Source organism: Apostichopus japonicus, chromosome 8 (assembly GCF_037975245.1).
Source record: "Apostichopus japonicus isolate 1M-3 chromosome 8, ASM3797524v1, whole genome shotgun sequence".
NCBI lineage: Eukaryota > Metazoa > Echinodermata > Holothuroidea > Aspidochirotida > Stichopodidae > Apostichopus > Apostichopus japonicus.
Window position 1 is genome coordinate 39,374,658 of NC_092568.1, and position 27,255 is coordinate 39,401,912.

At 32.9% G+C, this 27,255-nt stretch overlaps 1 protein-coding gene across 1 annotated transcript; it reads left to right on the forward strand.

Moving 5' to 3' along the window:
* The first annotated feature begins 675 nt into the window (after positions 1–675).
* Positions 676–27,122, forward strand: LOC139970606 (uncharacterized). The gene is made up of 34 exons (XM_071976422.1): positions 676–702; positions 1,349–1,351; positions 1,765–1,767; positions 2,468–2,470; positions 2,882–2,884; positions 3,295–3,297; positions 4,125–4,127; positions 4,958–4,960; positions 5,778–5,780; positions 6,598–6,600; positions 7,016–7,018; positions 7,433–7,435; positions 7,725–7,727; positions 8,555–8,557; positions 8,975–8,977; positions 9,393–9,395; positions 10,433–13,512; positions 14,183–14,669; positions 17,770–17,772; positions 18,597–18,599; positions 19,159–19,161; positions 19,579–19,581; positions 20,409–20,411; positions 20,976–20,978; positions 21,397–21,399; positions 21,813–21,815; positions 22,227–22,229; positions 22,792–22,794; positions 23,207–23,209; positions 23,633–23,635; positions 24,049–24,051; positions 24,618–24,620; positions 26,440–26,442; positions 27,093–27,122. Exons 1-34 carry the CDS (start codon positions 676–678, stop codon positions 27,120–27,122), a joined length of 3,714 nt encoding a protein of 1,237 aa, XP_071832523.1.
* Positions 27,123–27,255: the final 133 nt, after the last annotated feature.

Sequence of the window (27,255 nt, forward strand, 5' to 3'; positions counted from 1 at the left end):
CCTTTTACTGTTAATTTGATCCGTGAATTTTATTTCAGCTATTTCGAAGAACAGTTAATGAACTGTGGTTTGAGTGTGAGTGTACTATGTGTAACGCTATACAAGTACACCAACTGAGCATCGTAGTATATACGTTCGCGAGTATGTACGTTATATATATGAGGCAATCCAATGTGCTTACACGTGAGTTTATTTGCTGCGGAATTGGGAGTGCTAACTTCAAGTCGCCTGTTTTGCCTATCTGCAACCACTACGTCAATCACCATATTGAAGCGTTCGAACAAACGGTACTTTTGGTGAGAAACTGGTGAATTTGAAAACCATATTTCTACAAGAAGAAAACGTCGAATGGGGACAAGTTTTACATGGTTAGAAAGAGAAAAATAATAACTAAAAAGACAATGTATCAAAATCTTCCACCAGACAATTCCTTTAAATTCACCGTGCGTGTGTTTTTAACATGATTTCAACATGATTTTATTATATTTTCTTATTTCCATCTGTTCGATTCTTTGTAGAAGGTAAGTTTTGATAATGATTTACATTGGTAGAACCGTGTCATAATCTATTAACACAAGGGCAATCAAGTAATGTAAATTATTTATTTTCGTACACAATTTCAATGAAATATTATAATTAGCTCAACTTTGGTAACGCACAATATATTACAATATAATGGTCTTCTATTACATAGATCGTAAGGTAAATGTATAGAAATAATTAATTTGAAACGAATTTGTTACTCTAACAGTATTCATTGATGTTGTGTGCTAGTGAGGTTAAGAGCCAAATGCAGCGTAACATTTACCGAAACTAGTTGTTACAGTTATAGTAAACTGACATTTCAAAGTCACTGTGCTTGCGTTTTTACTATTTTCTCTATAAAATGATGATTTCTATGTTTTTTTTTTTTTCATTTATTCGTTTCTTTATAGCCGGTAACTTTTGATCATGATGATCATTAGTAGAACTTTGTCATTATCTATTCCCACGAGGGCAATCAAGTCCTGCAAATTCTTTATTTTTATACACAAATTGAATGAAGAATTATACTTAGCACAACTTTGGTAACGCGCGTTTATTACAATAACATGTTTATCGATTTTATTAATGGCAATGTTAATGAAGCTAGAATTCAATTTTAAATATTGTTTTCCTCTATGTAATTTATCTGTTGATGATATGAGCAAGTGGAGTGATGAGCCAAATATAAATTGAAATCTCAGGAAAAAGAGTTGTTTCTCTCGAAAATATACTTACACTTAAATTCACCGTGCGTGTGTTTTTAACATGATTTCAACATTATTTTATTATATTTTCTTCTTTCCATCTGTTCGATTCTTTGTAGAAGGTAAGTATTGATAATGATTTACATTGGTAGAACCGTGTCATAATCTATTAACACAAGGGCAATCAAGTACTGAAATTTATTTATTTTCGTACACAATTTGAATTAAATATTATAATTAGCACAACTTTGGTAACGCACAACTTAATACAATATGATGGTCTTCGATTACATAGATCGTAATGTCAACTAATAGTGATAATTAATATGAAGCGAATTTGTAACTCTAACATTATTCATTGATGTTGTGAGCTAGTGACGTTAAGAGATAAAAGCAGCGGAAAATTTACCGAAACTAGTTGTTACAGTTATAGTAAACTGATATTTTAAAGTCACTGTGCTTATGTGTTTAATACTTTTTCTATAATATGATGATTTATTTTTGTTTTTCTTTCCATATATTCGTTACTTTGCAGCTGGTAAGTTAAAAAGCAGATAATAAAATCAAATGGTCATCAATTACATAAGTGGTATTGTCATGAACAGAGATGATTGTTGTGAAATAAATTTGTAAATCTACCCTTCTGCATTTTTGTTGTGAGCTAGTCAAGTTAAGAGCTAAAAGCAGCGTAAAATTTACCGAAACTAGTTGTTACAGTTATAGTAAACTGACATTTCAAAGTCACTGTGCTTGCGTTTTTACTATTTTCTCTATAAAATGATGATTTCTATGTTTTTTTTTTTTCATTTATTCGTTTCTTTATAGCCGTTAACTTTTGATCATGATGATCATTAGTAGAACTTTGTCATTATCTATTCCCACGAGGGCAATCAAGTCCTGCAAATTCCTTATTTTTATACACAAGTTGAATGAAGAATTATACTTAGCACAACTTTGGTAACGCACGTTTATTACAATAACATGTTTATCGATTTTATTAATGGCAATGTTAATGAAGCTAGAATTCAATTTTAAATATTGTTTTCCTCTATGTAATTTATCTATTGATGATATGAGCAAGTGGAGTGATGAGCCGAATATAAATTGAAATCTCACGAAAAAGAGTTGTTTCTCTCGAAAATATACTTACACTTAAATTCACCGTGCGTGTGTTTTTAACATGATTTCAACATTATTTTATTATATTTTCTTCTTTCCATCTGTTCGATTCTTTGTAGAAGGTAAGTTTTGATAATGATTTACATTGGTAGAACCGTGTCATAATCCATTAACACAAGGGCAATCAAGTAATGTAAATTATTTATTTTCGTACACAATTTCAATGAAATATTATAATTAGCTCAACTTTGGTAACGCACAATTTAATACAATATAATGGTCTTCTATTACATAGATCGTAAGATAAATGTATAGAAATAATTAATTTGAAACGAATTTGTTACTCTAACAGTATTCATTGATGTTGTGTGCTAGTGAGGTTAAGAGCCAAAAGCAGCGTAACATTTACCGAAACTAGTTGTTACAGTTATAGTAAACTGACATTTCAAAGTCACTGTGCTTGCGCTTTTACTATTTTCTCTATTAAATGATGATTTCTATGTTCTTTTTTTCATTTAATCGTTTCTTTATAGCCGGTAAGTTTTGATCATGATTATCATTAGTAGAATTTTGTCATTATCCATTCCCACGAGGGCAATCAAGTCCTGTAAATTCTTTATTTTTATACACAAGTTGAATGAAGAATTATACTTACCACAACTTTGGTAACGCACGTTTATTACAATAACATGTTTATCGATTTTACGAATGGCAATGTTAATGAAGCTAGATTTCAATTTAAAATATTGTTTTCCTCTATATAATTTATCTGTTGATGCTATGAGCAAGTGAAGTGACGAGACAAATACAAATAGAAATCTCACGAAAAAAAGTTGTTTCTCTCGAAAATATACTTACACTTAAATTCACCGTGCGTGTGTTTTTAACATGATTTCAACATGATTTTATTATATTTTCTTCTTTCCATCTGTTCGATTCTTTGTAGAAGGTAAGTTTTGATAATGATTTACATTGGTAGAACCGTGTCATAATCTATTAACACAAGGGCAATCAAGTAATGTAAATTATTTATTTTCGTACACAATTTCAATGAAATATTATAATTAGCTCAACTTTGGTAACGCACAATTTAATACAATATAATGGTCTTCTATTACATAGATCGTAAGATAAATGTATAGAAATAATTAATTTGAAACGAATTTGTTACTCTGACAGTATTCATTGATGTTGTGTGCTAGTGAGGTTAAGAGCCAAAAGCAGCGTAAAATTTACCGAAACTAGTTGTTACAGTTATAGTAAACTGACATTTCAAAGTCACTGTGCTTGCGTTTTTACTATTTTCTCTATAAAATGATGATTTCTATGTTGTTTTTTTTTTCATTTATTCGTTTCTTTATAGCCGGTAACTTTTGATCATGATGATCATTAGTAGAACTTTGTCATTATCTATTCCCACGAGGGCAATCAAGTCCTGCAAATTCTTTATTTTTATACACAAGTTGAATGAAGAATTATACTTAGCACAACTTTGGTAACGCACGTTTATTACAATAACATGTTTATCGATTTTATTAATGGCAATGTTAATGAAGCTAGAATTCAATTTTAAATATTGTTTTCCTCTATATAATTTATCTATTGATGATATGAGCAAGTGGAGTGATGAGCCAAATATAAATAGAAATCTCAGGAAAAAGAGTTGTTTCTCTCGAAAATATACTTACACTTAAATTCACCGTGCGTGTGTTTTTAACATGATTTCAACATTATTTAATTATATTTTCTTCTTTCCATCTGTTCGATTCTTTGTAGAAGGTAAGTATTGATAATGATTTACATTGGTAGAACCGTGTCATAATCTATTAACACAAGGGCAATCAAGTAATGTAAATTATTTATTTTCGTACACAATTTCAATGAAATATTATAATTAGCTCAACTTTGGTAACGCACAATTTATTACAATATAATGGTCTTCTATTACATAGATCGTAAGGTAAATGTATAGAAATATTTAATTTGAAACGAATTTGTTACTCTAACAGTATTCATTGATGTTGTGTGCTAGTGAGGTTAAGAGCCAAAAGCAGAGTAAAAGTTACCGAAACTAGTTGTTACAGTTATAGTAAACTGACATTTCAAAGTCACTGTGCTTGCGCTTTTACTATTTTCTCTATTAAATAATGTTTTTTTTTTTTTTTCATTTATTCGTTTCTTTATAGCCGGTAACTTTTGATCATGATGATCATTAGTAGAACTTTGTCATTATCTATTCCCACGAGGGCAATAAAGTCCTGTAAATTATTTATTTTTATACAGAAGGTTAATGAAGAATTATACTTACCACAACTTTGGTAACGCACGTTTATTACAATAACATGTTTATCGATTTTACGAATGGCAATGTTAATGAAGCTGGATTTCAATTTAAAATATTGTTTTCCTCTATATAATTTATCTGTTGATGATATGAGCAAGTGAAGTGATGAGACAAATACAAATAGAAATCTCACGAAAAAAGTTGTTTCTCTCGTAAATATACTTACACTTAAATTCACCGTGCGTGTGTTTTTAATATGATTTCAACATGATTTCAACATGATTTTATTATATTTTCTTATTTCCATCTGTTCGATTCTTTGTAGAAGGTAAGTTTTGATAATGATTTACATTGGTAGAACCGTGTCATAATCTATTAACACAAGGGCAATCAAGTAATGTAAATTATTTATTTTCGTACACAATTTCAATGAAATATTATAATTAGCTCAACTTTGGTAACGCACAATTTATTACAATATAATGGTCTTCTATTACATAGATCGTAAGGTAAATGTATTGAAATAATTAATTTGAAACGAATTTGTTACTCTAACAGTATTCATTGATGTTGTGTGCTAGTGAGGTTAAGAGCCAAAAGCAGCGTAAAAGTTACCGAAACTAGTTGTTACAGTTATAGTAAACTGACATTTCAAAGTCACTGTGCTTGCGCTTTTACTATTTTCTCTATTAAATGATGATTTTTTTTTTTTCATTTATTCGTTTCTTTATAGCCGGTAACTTTTGATCATGATGATCATTAGTAGAACTTTGTCATTATCTATTCCCACGAGGGCAATAAAGTCCTGTAAATTATTTATTTTTATACACAAGTTTAATGAAGAATTATACTTACCACAACTTTGGTAACGCACGTTTATTACAATAACATGTTTATCGATTTTACGAATGGCAATGTTAATGAAGCTGGATTTCAATTTTAAATATTGTTTTCCTCTATATAATTTATCTGTTGATGATATGAGCAAGTGAAGTGACGAGACAAATACAAATAGAAATCTCACGAAAAAAGTTGTTTCTCTCGTAAATATACTTACACTTAAAGTCACCGTGCGTGTGTTTTTAACATGATTTCAACATGATTTTATTATATTTTCTTATTTCCATCTGTTCGATTCTTTGTAGAAGGTAAGTTTTGATAATGATTTACATTGGTAGAACCGTGTCATAATCTATTAACACAAGGGCAATCAAGTAATGTAAATTATTTATTTTCGTACACAATTTCAATGAAATATTATAATTAGCTCAACTTTGGTAACGCACAATATATTACAATATAATGGTCTTCTATTACATAGATCGTAAGGTAAATGTATAGAAATAATTAATTTGAAACGAATTTGTTACTCTAACAGTATTCATTGATGTTGTGTGCTAGTGAGGTTAAGAGCCAAATGCAGCGTAACATTTACCGAAACTAGTTGTTACAGTTATAGTAAACTGACATTTCAAAGTCACTGTGCTTGCGCTTTTACTATTTTCTCTATTAAATGATGATTTTTTTTTTCATTTATTTCGTTTCTTTATAGCCGGTAAGTTTTCATCATGATTATCATTAGCAGAACTTTGTCATTATCCATTCCCACGAGGGCAATCAAGTCCTGTAAATTATTTATTTTTATACAGAAGTTTAATGAAGAATTATACTTACCACAACTTTGGTAACGCACGTTTATTACAATAACATGTTTATCGATTTTACGAATGGCAATGTTAATGAAGCTGGATTTCAATTTAAAATATTGTTTTCCTCTATATAATTTATCTGTTGATGATATGAGCAAGTGAGGTGATGAGACAAATACAAATAGAAATCTCACGAAAAAAAGTTGTTTCTCTCGTAAATATACTTACACTTAAAGTCACCGTGCGTGTGTTTTTAATATGATTTCAACATTATTTTATTATATTTTCTTCTTTCCATTTATTCGTTTCTTTATAGCCGGTAAGTTTTCATCATGATTAACATTTTTAGAACCGTGTCATTATCCATTCACACGAGGGCAATCAATTACTGTAATTTATTTATTTTATACAAAATTTAAATTAAATATAATAATAAGCACAGCTTTGGTAACGCACAACTTAATACAATATGATGGTCTTCGATTACATAGATCGTAATGTCAATGAAAAGAGATAATTAATTTGAAGCGAATTTGTAACTCTAACATTATTCATTGATGTTGTGAGCTAGTGAGGTTAAGAGCCAAAAGCAGCGTAAAAGTTACCGAAACTAGTTGTTACAGTTATAGTAAACTGACATTTCAAAGTCACTGTGCTTGCGCTTTTACTATTTTCTCTATGAAATGATGCTTTTTTTGTTTTCTTTTTTTCCCCAATCATTCGTTTTTTCATAGCCGGTAAGTTTTGATCATTATTAACATTTTTAGAACCGTGTCATTATCCATTCCCACGAGGGCAAATCAATTACTGTAAATTATTTATTTTATACACAATTTGAATTAAATATTATAATTAGCACAACTTTGGTAACGCACAACTTAATACAATATGATGGTCTTCGATTACATAGATCGTAATGTCAATGAATACAGATAATTAATTTGAAGCAAATTTGTAACTCTAACATTATTCATTGATTGTGTGAGCTAATGAGGTTAAGAGATAAAAGCAGCGGAAAATTTACCGAAAACTATTTGTTACAGTTATAGTAAACTGATATTTTAAAGTCACTGTGCTTATGTGTTTAATGCTTAGGTTATAATATGATGATTTATTTTTGTTTTTCTTTCCATAAATTCGTTACTTTGTAGCTGGTAAGTGAAGAAGCAGATAATAAAATCAAATGGTCATCAATTACATAAATGGTATTGTCATGAACAGAGATGATTGTTGTGAAATAAATTTGTAAATCTAGCCTTCTGCATTGATGTTGTGAGCAAGTCAAGTTAAGAGCTAAAAGCAGCGGAAAAGTTACGGAAAACTAGTTGTCACAGCTATAGTAAACTGGCATTTCAAAGTCACTCTGCTTGTGTTTTTACTATATTTCTCTATTATATGATGTTCTGCTTTTGTTTTTCTTTCCATATATTCGTTACTTTGTAGCTGGTAAGTTTTGATGATGATCAAGAATTGTAGAACCGTGTTAATATCTATTCACACGAGGGCAATCAGTTACTGTAAATTATTTATTTTCATACACCATTTGATTTATATATTATAAATAGCACAACTTTGGTAACACACAATTTAATACAATAAAATGGTCATTGATTACATAGATCGTAATGTCAGTAAATAGAAATAATTAAATAGAAACGAATTTGTAACTCTAACAATATTCATTGATGTTGTGAGCTAGTGAGGTTAAGAAATGAAAGCAGCGGTAAATTTACCAAAACCAGTTGTTACAGTTATAGTAAAATGACATTTTAAAGCCACTGTGCTTGCGTGTTGTATATTTTCTCTATAAAATGATGATTTGTTTGTTTTCTTCTTTCCATTTATTCGTTTCTTTATAGCCGGTAAGTTTTGATCATGATTATCATTTGTAGAACCGTGTTATTTTCTATTCCCATGAGGGAGATCAATTTTCTGTAAATTCTTTATTTTTTACACAATTTAAATGAAATATAAATTAGCACAACTTTGGTAACGCACGATTTAATACAATAAAATGGGCATCGATTACATAGATTGAAATGTCAGTAAAAAGAGATAATTAATTTGAAGCGAATTTGCAACTCTAACAATATCCATTGATGTTGTGAGCTAGTGACGTTAAAAAATAAAAGCAGCGGAAAATTAACCGAAACTAGTTGTTACAGTTATAGTAAAATGACATTTTAAAGTCACTGTGCTTGCGGTTTTACTATTTTCTCTATTAATTGATGATTTGTTTGTTTTCTTCTTTCCATTTATTCGTTTCTTTAAAGCCGGTAAGTTTTGATCATGATTATCATTTGTAGAACCGTGTTATTTTCTATTCCCATGAGGGAAATCAATTTCCTGTGAATTCTTTATTTTATACACAATTTAAATGAAATATTATAAATTAGCACAACTTTGGAAACGCACGATTTAATACAATAAACTGGTCATCGATTACATAGATTGTAATGCCATGAAGAAAAATGATTGTTGTGAAATGAATTTGTAAAGCTAACATAATTCATTGATGATGTGAGCTAGTTAGGTTAAGGGCCAAAAGCAGCGGAAGAGTTGAGGAAAACTAGTTGTTACAGTTAAAATAAACTGACATTTTAAAGTCAATGTGCTTGTGTTTTTGCTGTTTATTTCTATTAAATGATGATTTGTGTGTGTTTTCTTCTTTCCATCTATTCGATTCTTTGTAGGAGGTAAGTTTTGATCATGATTAACATTTGTAGAACCGTGTCATGTTCTATTCCCACAAGGGCAATCAATTACTGTAAATTCTTTATTTTCACAAAAAAAATGCAATGAAATTGAATAATAAGCAAAACTTTGTTAATGCACGATTTAATACAATAAAATGGGCATCGATTACATAGATTGTAATGCCATGAAGAGAGATGAAAGTTGTGAAAAAAATTTTTAGATCAAACTTTCTTCATTGATGTTGTGAGCTAGTCAAGTTAAGACTGAAGTAGCGAAATAGTTACGGAAAACTATTTGTCACAGCTATAGTAAACTGACATTTTAAAGACACCGTATTTGTGTTTTTTTTTCTGTTTTCTATATTATATGAGGATTTGTTTATTTTCTTCCTTCCATCTATTCGATTCTTTGTAGAAGGTAAGTTTTTATTATGATTACCGTGTCATTATCTATTCACACGAAGGCAATCAGTTACTGTAAATTATTTATTTTCATACACAATTTGAATTAAATATTATAATTAGCACAACTTTGGTAACACACAAGTTGATACAATAAAATGGTCATCGATTACATAGATCGTTGTTATGGACATGCTTTACCTCTTACACATTCACCATTACATATATTGATGACGTCATATCTACGTCATCGCCCTCGTAGCAGTCCACGCTAGTACCGCGTCCGGATACCAATCAGAGGTCTATACACCGTTGCTGGGGAATCATCGCCTCTCACCCCGTTCTTACAGCACGGTTCCTTATTGTTTTGCCGTCACATTGCGTTTCCAGTTTATTCCTATCCTTACTATTCTGACTGAAGGATATTCAAGTCTTTAGTGACTTTCTTTATATTATTATCTTCACTTCTTCTACGGAATGGACTTTCTTTTTCAATACCATATCCAGTGAAGTGAAGCGGAACCTGTATAACTACTACACCTGCTCTTAGATGAACTTTAATCATTTATTAATTCCGCGCCGCGCCTTTCGACGAAGTACGGTACTACTACTCTTCATCGCTAATCATCATAGCAAAGGCCCAGCTCTACGACACCATCGAGTCCATCGACCTCAGACCAGTCGTAATAGATAAGTTGTTTCTTTATATCTGGCGCCTTAAGTTAACCGTATCATTGTTATTCACTCATTTGTAACCTTCACCTTTATTATCCATATCATTTGTAGAATATAGACATATTACTATTCAATATACCATTCGAAACCTCGTCCACCTTTTCTTTTATGCGTTAAACACCCTTGGAAACTCTTTCTGCCGGATAAGAATTCTTTACATGTCGTTTCCGTAACAGAAATTGGGGGCTTATCCGGGAAATGAACAATTTTATTTATCGATTTCTTTCATTTTCGCTTCTTACTTATTGCGAAAATTTTCGGTAATTTTGTTTTCTAAAACTTTCTATATTGTTTCATCTTCCCACTACCGTTTCCAAGCTTGTTTGCATTAAGATGGCGTTTGAGGTAAAAGAGTTTTTGAAATCACCCTCATTTGAGGCTATTGACTCATTAAAGAAGTCAGAATTAAAACTTCTTTCTGAACATTTTGGTATTCCTGTTAAGGGTCGTATGCTAAAACTACAAATTCGTGATCTTATTTTGGAACATATGGTCGATGAAGAAATGTTAGAAGAATCATGTCTTCAGCAAACTAAGAAAGACGATGATGAAACTATTTCACATCAAAATGAGTATTTAATTAAGAAATTAGAATTAGAACATAGAGAAAAAGAGCGTGAATGGGAGTTTAAATTTAGAGAACTTGAACTTCAGAAAGAAATTTCTCTTAAACAACTCGAAGCCAGCACTTCAAATCAACAGTCACACGGATTGCGCAATAACAGCGAATTCGATGTCACAAAGTATCTTCGCCTCGTTCCTTCCTTCCAAGAACAGGAAGTCGAAGCATTTTTCAATCATTTTGAAAAACTGGCGAACCAAATGAATTGGCCGTCAGATAAATGGACTTTGCTAATTCAGAAATCATTTACTGGTAAAGCCCAACAAATTTATTCGTCTCTATCTCTCGACGAATGTGCTGACTACGAGCATGTTAAGAAATGTATATTAAACGGTTACGAACTTGTGCCAGAGGCATATAGGCAGAAGTTCAGAAGTCTACGAAAGTTAGATTCCCAATCACATATTGAGTTTGCTCGTTGTAAGAGTACACTTTTCGAGCGATGGTGCTCATCACTTAATGTTACTTCTATTGACCAACTCCAACAATTAATTTTATTAGAGGAGTTTAAACGTTGTATTCCACCTGAAATTAAGATATTTCTTGACGAACACAAAGTTAGCAAATTGGATGACGCAGCCGCGAAGGCGGATGAGTTCGCTTTGACTCACAAACACAAGTTTACGCAAAACAAACCTCGACAATTTAAGAATGATATTAAGGGGGCCAAGGTCACCCAACATTACATTCCAAATTCATCTGAGTCTTCTTCCTCAGATTCTACTCGCTTTAAAATTAAAAGCGAGTCATTAGGTTCTCATTCCGATCCTAATTCTCCGACTTGCGCATATTGTCGTAAGAAGGGTCATCTCCTTGGAGATTGTTTAAAACTTGCTCGCAAGAAGCAACTCGAACAAAGTTCTAACGCCCTCGCTGTTCGCCAAAGGCACACAGCCTCTGCCAATGCAGAGAATATTTCTAATATTGTGCCCAATAGGAAATCTAATGGTTATCACCATACTTCTACTGGTCCAATTTCTGAGGAATATAAGCCATTCGTTTCTGACGGGCTTATTTCTATATCTGATGGTTCCACCAAATCCACTGTTAAAATCAAAATGTTACGGGACACTGGTGCTAACTTAACCTTGATTTTATCGGGTATGTTGCCTTTATCACAGGAAACATACACCGGTCAAGATGAGTTAATAAAGGGTGTGCCGGGTGGTCAGGGTGAATACATTAGCGTTCCTCTTCACGAAATTTATTTACAGTCAAATTTAGTGACTGGGCGTGTCACTGTAGGCGTTTTGCCTACTCTCCCCGCTGATGGGATTTCATGTTTATTGGGAAATGATCTAGCCGGTAACAAAGTAACCGCTAACCCAATCGTTGTTGAAAATCCAACAACTTCTAACTCTACAAAAGATTTAGAACAACAATTTCCAGATGTTTTTAGAGCTTGTGCGGTCACTCGATCCATGAGTAAACAAGCTGGAAATTTAACAAAACCTCCCCAAAAGGAGAGTTTAATTAACCGTCACAAGGATGACGTTGGTTTCTTTGAGTTGGGAGAAACTTTTATGGGGTTATTGGATGACACCACTGAGCCTCACTCTGAAAGTTCAACCGCGGTGTCGGTTCAAGCAAAGGCCGACCCTACTACTCATTCCACTCCCATTAACATTTCCAAGAACACTCTGATTTCTCAACAAAGAAAAGACCCTGAATTAATCAAATTGATTCAGGAAGCTGTCACTGAAGAAGAGTTACCGAGTGTCTCTGTTGGTTTTTATCTAAAACATGGTGTTCTAATGCGAAAGTGGCGACCACGAGATGTCTCGTCAAATGACGAATGGCGCACTATCCATCAGATTGTTGTTCCTCCGGTATACCGTAAAGGAATTTTAAGTGTCGCTCATGACACTCCATTTGCAGGTCATTTAGGGGTCACTAAAACCTACAACAGAATTCTAGAGAATTTCTTTTGGCCTGGTTTACGTTCAGCTGTCGCTGACTATTGCAAGTCGTGTCACGCGTGCCAAATTGTGGGGAAACCTAATCAAAAGATTCCCAAGGCACCACTAAAACCGATTCCGGCTTTCGAAGAACCGTTTAGTCGGGTAATCGTAGATTGCGTTGGACCGCTACCAAAAACTCGGTCTGGTCACGAATATTTGCTAACTATCATGTGTGCGTCAACGAGATTTCCTGAGGCAATACCTCTTAGGAATATTAAAGCTAAGACTATCTCGACTGCTTTACTGAAGTTTTTTACTACGTTTGGTTTACCTAAATCAGTACAGTCTGACCAGGGTTCTAATTTTATGTCGAACTTGTTTCAACAAGTATTGTATGAATTAAATATTCATCAAATTGCGTCTAGTGCTTATCACCCTGAAAGCCAAGGTGCACTAGAACGATTTCATCAAACTCTTAAGAGTATGATCAAAACCTACTGTTTTGATAAGGAAAAACAGTGGGATCAAGGTATTCATTTTCTTTTATTTGCAGCCCGTGAATCCGTACAGGAGTCACTAGGGTTTAGCCAATTTCAACTTGTATTTGGACATAATGTCCGTGGGCCATTGAAATTATTCAAGGAGAAATTAGTTGATGAAACTGATGATGTTAATCTCCTTGACTACGTGTCAGATTTTAAGAGTAGACTGACCAATGCATGGGAGTTGGCAAGGAATAACTTGAAGGAGTCCCAAACCAAAATGAAAACTTGGTATGATACCAAAGCCACTGACAGGCAATTTGCCGCAGGGGATCAAGTGCTAGTGTTAATGCCGATACAAGGGCATGCTCTTAGAGCGCGCTACTCCGGTCCGTATGTCGTGAAAGAAAAAAACAAGCGACACAAATTACATTATTTCCACCCCTGACAGGAGGAAAAACAAACGTTTTTGCCATGTCAATATGCTTAAGGCATACCACCAAAGAGAGGATTCAGATTCACCTCTGACACCTCTTCCTTCACCGGAAGTGAAATCTATCAGTACTCCTACTGGAGTTGCCCTTGCCACTGCCCCATGTATCAGAGATCAGTCAGGTGTGGATCATATTTCTTCTCCAACTGACCCTTCTGAACATCTTCCAGATATTTCTGTTAAGTTAAAAAATTCTGATGTGTTATGTAACCTTAGTGAGAAATTGTCTCACTTATCTAAGCAACATCAAATCGAGATGTCCGATTTAATTAATTCACATGTTGATCTGTTTACTGACATTCCACGAAGGACGCATCTAGTGTGTCACAATGTTGACGTTGGTGATGCTGTACCTATTAAGCAGCATCCATATAGGTTAAGTCCTATTAAGATGAAACACTTACAAAATGAAGTGAAGTACATGTTAGAAAATAATATAATTGAGCCCAGTGATAGTCCCTGGAGCTCTCCATGTATTCTTGTTCCAAAACCAGATGGTAGTTTCCGGTTTTGCACTGACTATAGAAAGGTAAATTCAGTTACTCGTTCTGATTCATATCCAATTCCTAGAATTGATGACTGTATTGATCAAATAGGACAGTCAAAGTATGTCACTAAGTTTGACCTTTTGAAAGGGTACTGGGAAATTCCCCTCTCAGAGGCCGCAAAGAGAATTTCGGCGTTTGTTACCCCTTGTGGGTTATATCAGTATACGGTCATGCCCTTTGGTATGAAAAATGCACCAGCTACTTTTCAACGTTTCATTAATACCCTTGTGGGTGATCTTCAAGGTTGCAGCGTTTACATAGACGACATTGTTATTTATAGTCAAACTTGGCAAGAGCACATTGCTCAAATCAGATCTCTCATGGAGAGACTCTGTTCTGCGAACCTGACAGTTAACCTTGTGAAGAGTGAGTTCGCACAGGCTCAGGTGGTATATTTAGGTCATGTGGTGGGACAGGGTCAAGTTCGACCAATTAGAGCGAAAGTTGAGGCAATTGATAACTTTCCCGTCCCCGTTTCTAGGAAACATCTCATGCGCTTTTTAGGCATGGTTGGTTATTATAGGAGATATTGCCACAATTTCTCTGATCTAGTAATTCCCCTGACAAACTTATTGAGTAAGAAGGTTAAGTTTCAGTGGAGTGATGCGTGCCAAAAGGCGTTTGAAAGCGTTAAGGCAATTTTAATGAACTCCCCTGTTTTGATTGCTCCAGATTTTGAAAAGCAATTCAAACTAGCTGTAGATGCATCGGATCTTGGTGCCGGTTCTATTTTATTACAACAGGATAGTGAAGGCATCGACCACCCTGTTTGCTATTTCTCTAAGAAATTTAATAAGCATCAACAGAATTATTCAACCGTTGAGAAAGAGACTTTAGCTCTGTTACTTAGTTTACAAATGTTTGATGTGTATTTAGGGACAACCCCTTTTCCTGTGATTGTGCTTACTGATCACAATCCTCTCACATTTGTCCACAACCTGAAAAATCATAATAAGAGATTATTGCGTTGGAGTCTTATATTTTAAGAGTATAACTTGGATATCCAACATATTCGAGGAAAGGATAACATCTTTGCAGATGCCTTGTCCAGGATTTAAGTCATTGTTGTTTTTAAGCTTCGCACATATCATTGTATATTATCATTACTTTCAACGACTTTATATTGTTGTTTTCATACTATTTTATCAAATGTTTAATTGTGTGAGCATTTGTGGGTTCTTGTCTATCTATTATATTATAGCTGACTAGTATTCTTTGTTATTACTTGTGGTATGATTCTTCGCTACGTATTCGGATATATCACTTAAAGTAACAGTCATTTTTGTATTACATGCTTGTTACCACGAGTTAAAGCATATTTTAATAAAAGTTTTGGCCATTTTTGACCCAAACTTTCCTTTAAGAGGGGGAGTGTTATGGACATGCTTTACCTCTTACACATTCACCATTACATATATTGATGACGTCATATCTACGTCATCGCCCTCGTAGCAGTCCACGCTAGTACCGCGTCCGGATACCAATCAGAGGTCTATACACCGTTGCTGGGGAATCATCGCCTCTCACCCCGTTCTTACAGCACGGTTCCTTATTGTTTTGCCGTCACATTGCGTTTCCAGTTTATTCCTATCCTTACTATTCTGACTGAAGGATATTCAAGTCTTTAGTGACTTTCTTTATATTATTATCTTCACTTCTTCTACGGAATGGACTTTCTTTTTCAATACCATATCCAGTGAAGTGAAGCGGAACCTGTATAACTACTACACCTGCTCTTAGATGAACTTTAATCATTTATTAATTCCGCGCCGCGCCTTTCGACGAAGTACGGTACTACTACTCTTCATCGCTAATCATCATAGCAAAGGCCCAGCTCTACGACACCATCGAGTCCATCGACCTCAGACCAGTCGTAATAGATAAGTTGTTTCTTTATATCTGGCGCCTTAAGTTAACCGTATCATTGCTATTCACTCATTTGTAACCTTCACCTTTATTATCCATATCATTTGTAGAATATAGACATATTACTATTCAATATACCATTCGAAACCTCGTCCACCTTTTCTTTTATGCGTTAAACACCCTTGGAAACTCTTTCTGCCGGATACGAATTCTTTACATGTCGTTTCCGTAACAATCGTAATGTCATTAAATAGAGATAATTAATTTGAAGCGAATTTGCATTTCTAACAATATTCATTGATGTTGTGAGCTAGTGACGTTAAGAAATAAAAGCAGCGGAAAATTTACCGAAACTAGTTGTTACAGTTATAGTAAACTGATATTTTAAAGTCACTGTGCTTGCGGTGTTACTATTTTCTCTATAAAATGATGATTTGTTTGTTTTCTTCTTTCCATTTATTCGTTTCTTTATAGCCGGTAAGTTTTGATCATGATTATCATTTGTAGAACCGTGTTATTTTCTATTCCCATGAGGGAAATCAATTTCCTGTGAATTCTTTATTTTATACACAATTTAAATGAAATATTATAAATTAGCACAACTTTGGGAACGCACGATTTAATACAAAAAACTGGTCATTGATTACATAGATTATAATGCCATGAAGAGAAATGATTGTTGTGAAATGAATTTGTAAAGCTAACATTATTCATTGATGATGTGAGCTAGTTAGGTTAAGGACCAAAAGTAGCAAAATAGTAACGGAAAACTATTTGTCACAGCTATAGTAAACTGATATTTTAAGGACACCGTGTTTGTCTGTTTTTTTATTCTGTTTTCTATATTATATGAGGATTTGTTTGTTTTCTTCTTTCCATATATTCGATTCTTTGTAGAAGGTCAGTTTTTATTATGATTAACATTTGTAGAACCGTGTCATTATCTATTCACACGAGGGCAACCAGATACTGTAAATTATTTATTTTCATACACAGTTTGAATTAAATATTATAATTAGCACAACTTTGGTAACACACAAGTTAATACAATAAAATGGTCATCGATTACATAGATCGTAATGTCAATGAATAGAGATAATTAGTTTGAAGCGAATTTGTAACTTTAACATTATTCATTAATGTTGTGAGCTAGTGAGGTTAAGAGATAAAAGCAGCGGAAAAGTTACCGAAAACTATTTGTTACAGTTATAGTTAACTGATATTTTAAAGTCACTGTGCTTGCGTTCTTAATATTTACTCTATTAAATGATGATTTGTTTGTTTTATTCTTTCCATTTATTCGTTTCTTTATAGCCGGTAAGTTTTGATCATGATTATCATTTGTAGAATCATGTTATTTTCTATTCCCAAGAGGGCAATCAAATTCCTGTAAATTCTTTAGTTTATACACATTTTGAATGAAATATTACACTTAGCACATCTTTGGGAACGCACGTTAAAAGCAGATAATACAATCAAATGGTCATCAATTACATAAATAATATTGTCATGAACAGAGATGATTGTTGTGAAATAGATTTGTAAATCTACCCTTCTGAATTGATGTTGTAACCTAGTCAAGTTAAGAGCTAAAAGCAGCGCAAAAGTTACGGAAAACTAGTTGTCACAGCTATAGTAAACTGACATGTTAAAGTCACTATGCTTGTGTTTTTACTGTTTTGTTCTCAATTATATCATGACTTGTTTTTGTTTTCTTCTCTCCATGTATTCGTTTCTTTGTAGTGGGTAAGTTTTGATTATGATCGACAATTGTAGAACCGTGTTATTATCTATTCCCACGAAGGCAATAAAATAGTGTAAAGTCTTTATTTTCATTCACAATTTGAATGAAATATTATAATTAGCACACTTTTGATAACGCACGATTTAATGCAATAAAACGGTCATCGATTACAAAGATGGTAATGCGATAAGGAGAGACGATTGTTGTAAAATGAATTTTTAAATATAGCATTCTTCATTGATCTCGTGAGCTAGTGAAGTTAAGAGCGGAAAGCAGCGGTAAAGTTACCGAAAACTAGTTGTACATTTATAGTAAACTGACATTTTAAAGCCATTGTGCTTGTGTTCTTAATATTTACTGTATTCAATGATGATTTGTTTGTTTTATTCTTTCCATTTATTCGTTTCTTTTTAGCTGGTAAGTTTTGATCATGATTATCATTTGTAGAACCGTGCCATTTTCTATTCCCACGAGGACAATCAAGTCCTGTAAATTCTTTATTTTTATGCACAATTCAATGGAATATCATACTTAGCACAACTTTGGTAACGCACATTTAAACACATTAAAATGTTTATCGATTATACGAATGGCAATGTCAATGAAGCTGGAACTCATTTTTAAATATTGTTTTCTCTATATAATTTATCCGTTGATGATAAGAGCAAGTGAAGTGATCAGCCAAATACAAAGAAAAAACTCATGAAAACAAAATGTTTCTCTAATATATATTTACAAATTAATGTCACTGTGCTAGTGTTTTTAATATGATTTCTCCATGAAATAACGATTTGTTCTTTACTTTTATCTATTCGTGTCCTTTCAGATGGTAGGTCTTTATCATGATTAACGATTGTAGACATTTGTTATTACTTATTCCCTCTTTCACAAAAGCCACAGGGAAATCGATATCTGTTCATTCTTTATATTCATCATCAACAATGTCAATCATATTTTATACTTTTCACTTTTTTGATCACGAGTGACAAGTCCATAAGCATTCAACGATATGTTGTGAGCTGGTGAGGTTAATAGCCAAACGCAGCGGAAAAGTTATGGAAAACTAATTGTTTCAGTAATGATAAACTTTAAAAGTCAATAGGTAACGCACGATTTAATACAATACAATGGACATCGATTACATAGACGGTATTGCCATGAAGAGAGGTGATTGTTGTGAAATGAATTTGTAAATCTAACATTCTTCATTGATGTTGTGAGCAAGTCAAGTTAAGAGCCAACAGTAGCGGAAAAGTGACGGAAAACTAGTTGTCACAGCTATAGTAAACTGACATATTAAAGTCAATGTACTTGTGTTTTAACTGTTTTTCTCTACTATATGATGATCTTTTTTTCTTTTTTCTTTCCATATATTTGTTTCTTTGTAGCTGGTAAGTTTTGATCATGATCGACAATTGTAGAATTTTATCATTATCTATTCCCACGAAGGCAATCAGTTACTGCAACTTCTTCATTTTCATACAAAATTGCCATGAAATATTATAATTAGCACAACGTTGGTAACAGACGATTTAATAAAATAAAATGGTCATCGATTACATAGATCGTAATGTCAACGAAAAGACATGATTAATTAGAAACGAAATTGTAACTCTAAAATTATTCTTTTATTCTGTGAGCTTGTGTGGTTAAGGGCCAAATCAGCGGAAAAGTTACGGAAAACTAGTTGTTGCAGTTACAGAAAACTGACATTTTAAAGTCACTGCGTTGTGTTTTTACTGTTTTTTTCTCTATTATATCATGACTTGTTTTTGTTTTCTTCTTTCCATGTATTCGTTTTTTTGTAGTGGGTAAGTTTTGATTATGATCGACAATTGTAGAACCGTGTTATTATCTATTCCCACGAAGGCAATCAAATAGTGTAAAGCCTTTATTTTCATTCACAATTTGAATGAAATATTATAATTAGCACACTTTTGATAACGCATGATTTAATGCAATAAAACGGTCATCGATTACAAAGATGGAAATGCCATAAAGAGGGAACATTGTTGTAAAATTTATTTGTAAATCTAGCATTCTTCATAGATCTCGTGAGCTAGTGAAGTTAAGAGCCAAAAGCAGTGGTAAAGTTGCTGAAAACTAGTTGTTACAGTTATAGTAAACTGACATTTTAAAGTAACTGTGCTTGTGTTCTTAATATTAACTGTATTAAATGATGATTTGTTTGTTTTATTCTTTTCATTTATTCGTTTCTTTATAGCCGGTAAGTTTTGATCATGATTATCATTTGTAGAACCGTGCCATTTTCCATTCCCACGAGGGCAATCAAGTCCTGTAAATTCTTTTTTTTATGCACAATTCAATGGAATATCATACTTAGCACAACTTTGGTAACGCACGTTTAAATACATTGAAAATGTTTTTCGATTATACGAATGGCAATGTCAATGAAGCTGGAACTCATTTTTAAATATTGTTTTTCTCTATATAATTTATCCGTTGATGATAAGAGCAAGTGAAGTGATGAGCCAAATACAAAGAGAAAACTCATGAAAACAAGTTGTTTCTCTAATAAATATATTTACAATTAATGTCACTGTGCTAGTATTTTTAATATGATTTCTCCATGATATAACGATTTGTTCTTTACTTCTATCTATTCGTTTCCTTTCAGATGGTAGGTCTTTATCATGATTAACGATTGTAGACACATATTATTACCAATTCCCCCTTTCACAAAAGCCACAGGGGAAATCGATTTCTGTTAATTCTTTATATTCATCATCAACAATGTCAATCATATGTTACACTTTTCACTTTTTTGATCACGAATGACAAGTTCATAAACATTCAACGATATGTTGTGAGCTGGTGAGGTTAATAGCCAAACGCAGCGGAAAAGTTATGGAAAACTAATTGTTTCAGTAATGATAAACTTTGAAAGTCAATTGGTAACGCACGATTTAATACAATACAATGGACATCGATTACATAGATGGTATTGCCATGAAGAGAGGTGACTGTTGTGAAATGAATTTGTAAATCTAACATTCTTCATTGATGTTGTGAGCAAGTCAAGTTAAGAGCCAACAGCAGCGGAAAAGTGACGGAAGCTCGTTGTCACAGCTATAGTAAACTGACATGTTAAAGTCAATGTACTTGTGATTTAACTGTTTTTCTCTACTATTTGATGATATTTTTTTTCTTCTTTTTTTCTTTCCATATATTTGTTTCTTTGTAGCTGGTAAGTTTTGATGATGATCGACAATTGTAGAAATTTATCATTATCTATTCCCACGAAGGCAATCAATTACTGCAACTTCTTCATTTTCATACAAAATTGCCATGAAATATTATAATTAGCACAACTTTGGTAACAGGCGATTTAATAAATAAACTGGTTATCGATTACATAGATCGTAATGTCAACGAAAAGACATGATTAATTAGAAACGAAATTGTAACTCTAAATTTATTCTTTTATTCTGTGAGCTATTGTGGTTAAGGGCCAAAATTAGCGCAAAACTTACGGAAACTAGTTGTTGCAGTTACAGAAAACTGACATGTTAAAGTCACTATGCTTGTGTTTTTACTGTTTTTTTTCTCTATTATATCATGACTTGTTTTTGTTTTCTTCTCTCCATGTATTCGTTTCTTTGTAGTGGGTAAGTTTTGATTATGATCGACAATTGTAGAACCGTGTTATTATCTATTCCCACGAAGGCAGTAAAATAGTGTAAAGTCTTTATTTTCATTCACAACTTGAGTGGAATATTATAATTAGCACACTTTTGATAACGCACGATTTAATGCAATAAAACGGTCATCGATTACAAAGATGGTAATGCCATAAAGAGGGAACATTGTTGTAAAATGAATTTGTAAATCTAGTATTCTTCATTGATCTCGTGAGCTAGTGAAGTTAAGAGCGAAAAGCAGCGGTAAAGTTACCGAAAACTAGTTGTTACAGTTATAGTAAACTGACATTTTAAAGTCACTGTGCTTGTGTTCTTAATATTAACTCTATTAAATGATGATTTGTTTGTATTATTCTTTCCATTTATTCGTTTCTTTATAGCTGGTAAGTTTTGATCATGACTATCATTTTTAGAACCGTGCCATTTTCTATTCCCACGAGGGCAATCAAGTTCTGTAAATTCTTTATTTGTATGCGAAATTCAATGGAATATCATACTTAGCACAACTTTGGTAACGCACGTTTAAATACATTAAAATGTTTATCGATTACACGAATGGCAATGTCAATGAAGCTGGAACTCATTTTTAAATATTGTTTTTCTCTATATAATTTATCCGTTGATGATAAGAGCAAGTGAAGTGATGAGCCAAATACAAAGAGAAAACTCATGAAAACAAGTTGTTTCTCTAATAAATATATTTACAATTAATGTCACTGTGCTAGTATTTTTAATATGATTTCTCCATGATATAACGATTTGTTTTTTACTTCTATATATTCGTTTCCTTTCAGATGGTAGGTCTTTATCATGATTAACGATTGTAGACACATGTTATTACCTCTTCCCCCTTTCACAAAAGCCACAGGGGAAATCGATTTCTGTTAATTCTTTATATTCATCATCAACAATGTCAATCATATGTTACACTTTTCACTTTTTTGATCACGAATGACAAGTTCATAAACATTCAACGATATGTTGTGAGCTGGTGAGGTTAATAGCCAAAAGCAGCGGAAAAGTTATGGAGAACTAGTTGTTTCAGTTATAATAAACTTTGAAAGTCAATTGGTAACGCACGATATAATACAATACAATGGACATCGATTACATAGATGGTATTGCCATGAAGAGAGGTGACTGTTGTGAAATGAATTTGTAAATCTAACATTCTTCATTGATGTTGTGAGCAAGTCAAGTTAAGAGCCAACAGCAGCGAAAAAGTGATGGAAAACTAGTTGTCACAGCTATAGTAAACTGACATGTTAAAGTCAATGTACTTGTGTTTTAACTGTCTTTCTCTACTATATGATGATTTTTTTCTCTCTTTTGTCTTTCCATATGCTTGTTTCTTTGTAGCTGGTAAGTTTTGATCATGATCGATTATTGTAGAACATTATCATTATCTATTCCCACGAAGGCAATCAATTACTGCAACTTCTCATTTTCATACAAAATTGCCATGAAATATTATAATTAGCACAACTTTGGTAACAGACGATTTAATAAAATAAAATGGTCATCGATTACATAGATCGTAATGTCAATGAAAAGGAATGATTAATTAGAAACGAAATTGTAACTCTAAATTTATTCATTTATTCTGTGAGCTAGTGTGGTTAGAGCCAAAATCAGCGAAAAGGTTACGGAAAACTAGTTGTTGCAGTTACATTAACTGATATTTTAAAATCACTGTGCTTGTGTTTTTGCTGTTTTTTCTCCATTATATGATGATTTGCTTTTTTTTTCTATCCTTGTATTCGTTTCTTTGTAGTGGGTAAGTTTTGATTATGATCGACAATTGTAGAACCGTGTCATCACCTTTTCCCACGAGGACAATCAATTACTGTAAACTATTTATTTTCATACACAATTTCACTGAAATTATATACTTAGCACAACTATGGTAACGAACGTTTAAACGCAATTAGTACATCACAATAATCGTCGATTACAAAGATGGAAATGCCATGAAGGGAGATGATTGTTGTTAAATGAATTTGTATATCTAGCATTCTTCATTGATCTTGTGAGCTAGTGAAGTTAAGAACCAAAAGCAGCGGTAAGGTTACCGAAAACTAGTTGTTAAAGTTATAGTAAACTGACATTTTAAAGTCACTGTGTTTGCGATCTTAATATTTACTGTATTAAATGATGATTTGTTTCTTTTTTTTCTTTCCATTCATTCCTTTCTTTATAGCTGGTAAGTTTTGATCATGATTATCATTTGTAGAACCGTGCCACTTTCTATTCCCACGAGGGCAATCAAGTCCTGTAAATTCTTTATTTTTATGCACAATTCAATGGAATATATCATACTTAGCACAACTTTGGTAACGCACGTTTAAATACATTAATATCTTCATCGATTATACGAATGGCAATGTCAATGAAGCTGGAACTCATCTCTAAATATTGTTTCTCTCTATATAATGTATCCGTTGATGATAAGAGCAAGTGAAGTAATGAGCCAAATACAAAGAGAAAACTCATGAAAACAAGTTGTTTCTCTAATAAATATATTTACAGTAAATATCACTGTGCAAGTGTTTTTAATATGATTTCTCCATGATATAACGATTTGTTCTTTACTTCTATCTATTCGTTTCCTTTCAGATGGTAGGTCTTTATCATGATTAACGATTGTAGACACTTGTTACTACCTATTCCCCCTTTCACAAAAGCCACAGGGGAAAACCATTTCTTTTAATTCTCTATATTCATCATCAACAATGTCAATCATATGTTACACTTTTCACTTTTTTGATCGCGAATGACAAGTTCATAAACATACAAACGATATGTTGTGCGTTGGTGAGGTTAATAGCCAAAAGCAGCGGAAAGGTTATGGAAAACTAGTTGTTTCAGTTATGATAAACTTTGAAAGTCAATGGGTAACGCACGATTTAATACAATACAATGGACATCGATTACATAGATTGTAATGCCATGAAGAGAGGTGACTGTTGTGAAATGAATTTGTAAATCTAACATTCTTCATTGATGTTGTGAGCAAGTCAAGTTAAGGACCAACAGCAGCGGAAAAGTGACGGGAAAATAGTTGTCACAGCTATAGTAAACTGACATGTTAAAGTCAATGTACTTGTGTTTTAACTGTTTTTCTCTACTATATGATGATTTTTTTTTTCCTTTTTTTTTCTTTCCATATATTTGTTTCTTTGTAGCTGGTAAGTTTTGATCATGATCGACAATTGTAGAATCATATCATTATCTATTCCCACGAAGGCAATCAATTACTGCATCCAGGGACGTCGCTAGAGGGGGGTGTGGGCGTGTCTCACCTCCCCCCTCCCCCTACCCAATCTTGGTAAAAATGACGATAGTTGGTAAATTTGAGTGCGACAGTCGGAATTTCCGACTGTCGCACTCTAATTTTCCGACTGTCGCACTCTAATTTTCATATATTCTTGTAATTTGTGAGTGACAGAGTGACCTTAAATTTTCGGTCAAAAGTTACCTTTCATCAGTCATATTTACCACGTTTTCCTTGTCACACTGAGAAATTGTATCTCGCGATCCTTATACTCCACCATACAAAACTTCGTATGATTTTGAAAACTCTAAAAAAAAAACGCCTAATAGGTCTACTGTACAACGTTCGCCAGCTTCAATTCGGATAATTTATGTATTAATTTTGCTATTGGGTGGGTTGGCCCTGTTCGCTAGCTTCAAGAAGTTCAGGATATCTACTTTTTCTCTATGGTTTACAATTAAAACACTCAATGCTAATCTACGGAAGCTTAATAGTGCCATCAACATAGGAAAACCTTTGCCCCATAAGGTGACATTTTTTAGTAAATTGTTTAGATAACAAGATAAAATCTTATCAAAAATCAGAAATATGTTGGAATGCTCAGTTGCTACAACTGGGCAATTGAACAATTTTCTGCAAAATGTTTAATTGACAATTTATCATATCTCGTCAATTTGACATTTTGCTGCAAAATGTTCAATTGTTCACTTCATTCCATCTGATCAATTGAAAAATTTTCTGCAAAATGTTTAATTGACAACTTATCTTATCTCGTACATTGGACTTTTTTGGCAAAATGTTCAATTGTTCACTTCATTCCAACTTGTTCAACATGTTAGTGTGCATATCATATAGTCATGCATCGGTTTTTACATCGCATGCCAATAACACACAATCATTAGCCGTGTTATTTCCCTTCAATTTTGGTTACAATTATTGTGGAAGTCGTAACAATAATAATTGTAATAATAATAATATCAGTTTAACCATTGAAAAACACATTGCAAGTTATTTTTCTTTCAGTCGGTGCCCGAAAAATTCTCATAATATTGCCCGAATTTTCACAACAAAATTTGGATGAGGGGCTGCAGCCCCCGCCTCCTACGCCTATGACTATACTCAGTTGCTTACTTGCTTAACCAGAGTGATTAATAAGTTTGTGAAGTGAGGGCCAGTGGTACAAATATATCGAAAAAAGTTCGGAACAAAAGTGCAGTCGCGAAAGATGGTGTGTCTGACTGACAATGACCGTATCGTTGACGAGTAGTGCAGGGGGGGGGGGGGGGGTACAAGGCAGCAGTCGGAATTTTCTGGCTCCAAAACCCATCCAGTTGGAATTTCAGCCACTGCACCCCCCAATCATCAGGCCTTAGCTACGTCCCTGACTGCAACTACTTTATTTTCATACAAAATTGCAATGAAATATTATAATTAGCACAACTTTGGTAACAGACGATTTAATGAAATAAAATGGTCATCGTTTACATAGATCGTAACGCAATGAAAAGAGAAGATTAATAAGAAACGAAATTGTAACTCAAAAATTATTCTTTTATTCTGTGAGCTAGTGTCCTGAAGGTACAAAATCAGCGGAAAAGTTACGGAAAACTAGTTGTTGCAGTTACAGAAAACTGACATTTTAAAGAGACTGTGCTTGGGTTTTTGCTGTTTTTTCTATATAATGTGATGATTTGTTTTTGTTTTCTTCTCTCCACGTATTCGTTTCTTTATAGTGGGTAAGTTTTGATCATGATCGACCATTGTAGAACCGTGTTATTATCTACTCCCACGAGGGCAATCAAATACTGTAAATTCTTTATAACCATTCATAATTTGTATGAAATATTATAATTAGCACAACTTTGATAACACACGATTTAATGCAATAAAACGGTCATCGATTACAAATATGGTAATGCGATAAAGAGAGACGATTGTTGTAAAATGAATTTGTAAATTCAGCATTCTTCATTGATCTTGTGAGCTAGTGAAGTTAAGAGCCAAAAGCAGCGGTAAAGTTGCTGAAAACTAGTTGTTACAGTTATAGTAAACTGACATTTTAAAGTCACTGTGCTTGTGTTCTTAATATTTACTCTATAAAATGATGATTTGTTTGTTTTTTTTTTCTTCTTTCCATTTATTCGTTTCTTTATAGCCGGTAAGTTTTGATCATGATTATCATTTGTAGAACCGTGCCATTTTCTATTCCCACGAGGGCAATCAAGTCCTGTAAATTCTTTATTTTTATGCACAATTCAATGGAATATATCATACTTAGCACAACTTTGGTAACGCACGTTTAAATACATTGACATGTTTATCGATTATACAAATGGCAATGTCAATGAAGCTGGAACTCATTTTTAAATATTGTTTTTCTCTATAGAATGTATCCGTTGATGATAAGAGCAAGTGAAGTGATGAGCAAAATTCAAAAAGAAAACTCATGAAAACAAATTGTTTCTCTAATATATATTTACAATTAATGTCACTGTGCTAGTGTTTTTAATATGATTTCTCCATGATATAACGATTTGTTCTTTACTTTT

Bases quoted from the DNA above. Each gene is read 5' to 3' on its own strand.
- LOC139970606 (XM_071976422.1), top strand. From the start codon at position 676: ATGGTCTTCTATTACATAGATCGTAAG. The intron at 13,513-14,182 runs GTATGTCGTGAA...TCCAATTCCTAG, and splicing joins AGAGCGCGCTACTCCGGTCC to AATTGATGACTGTATTGATC.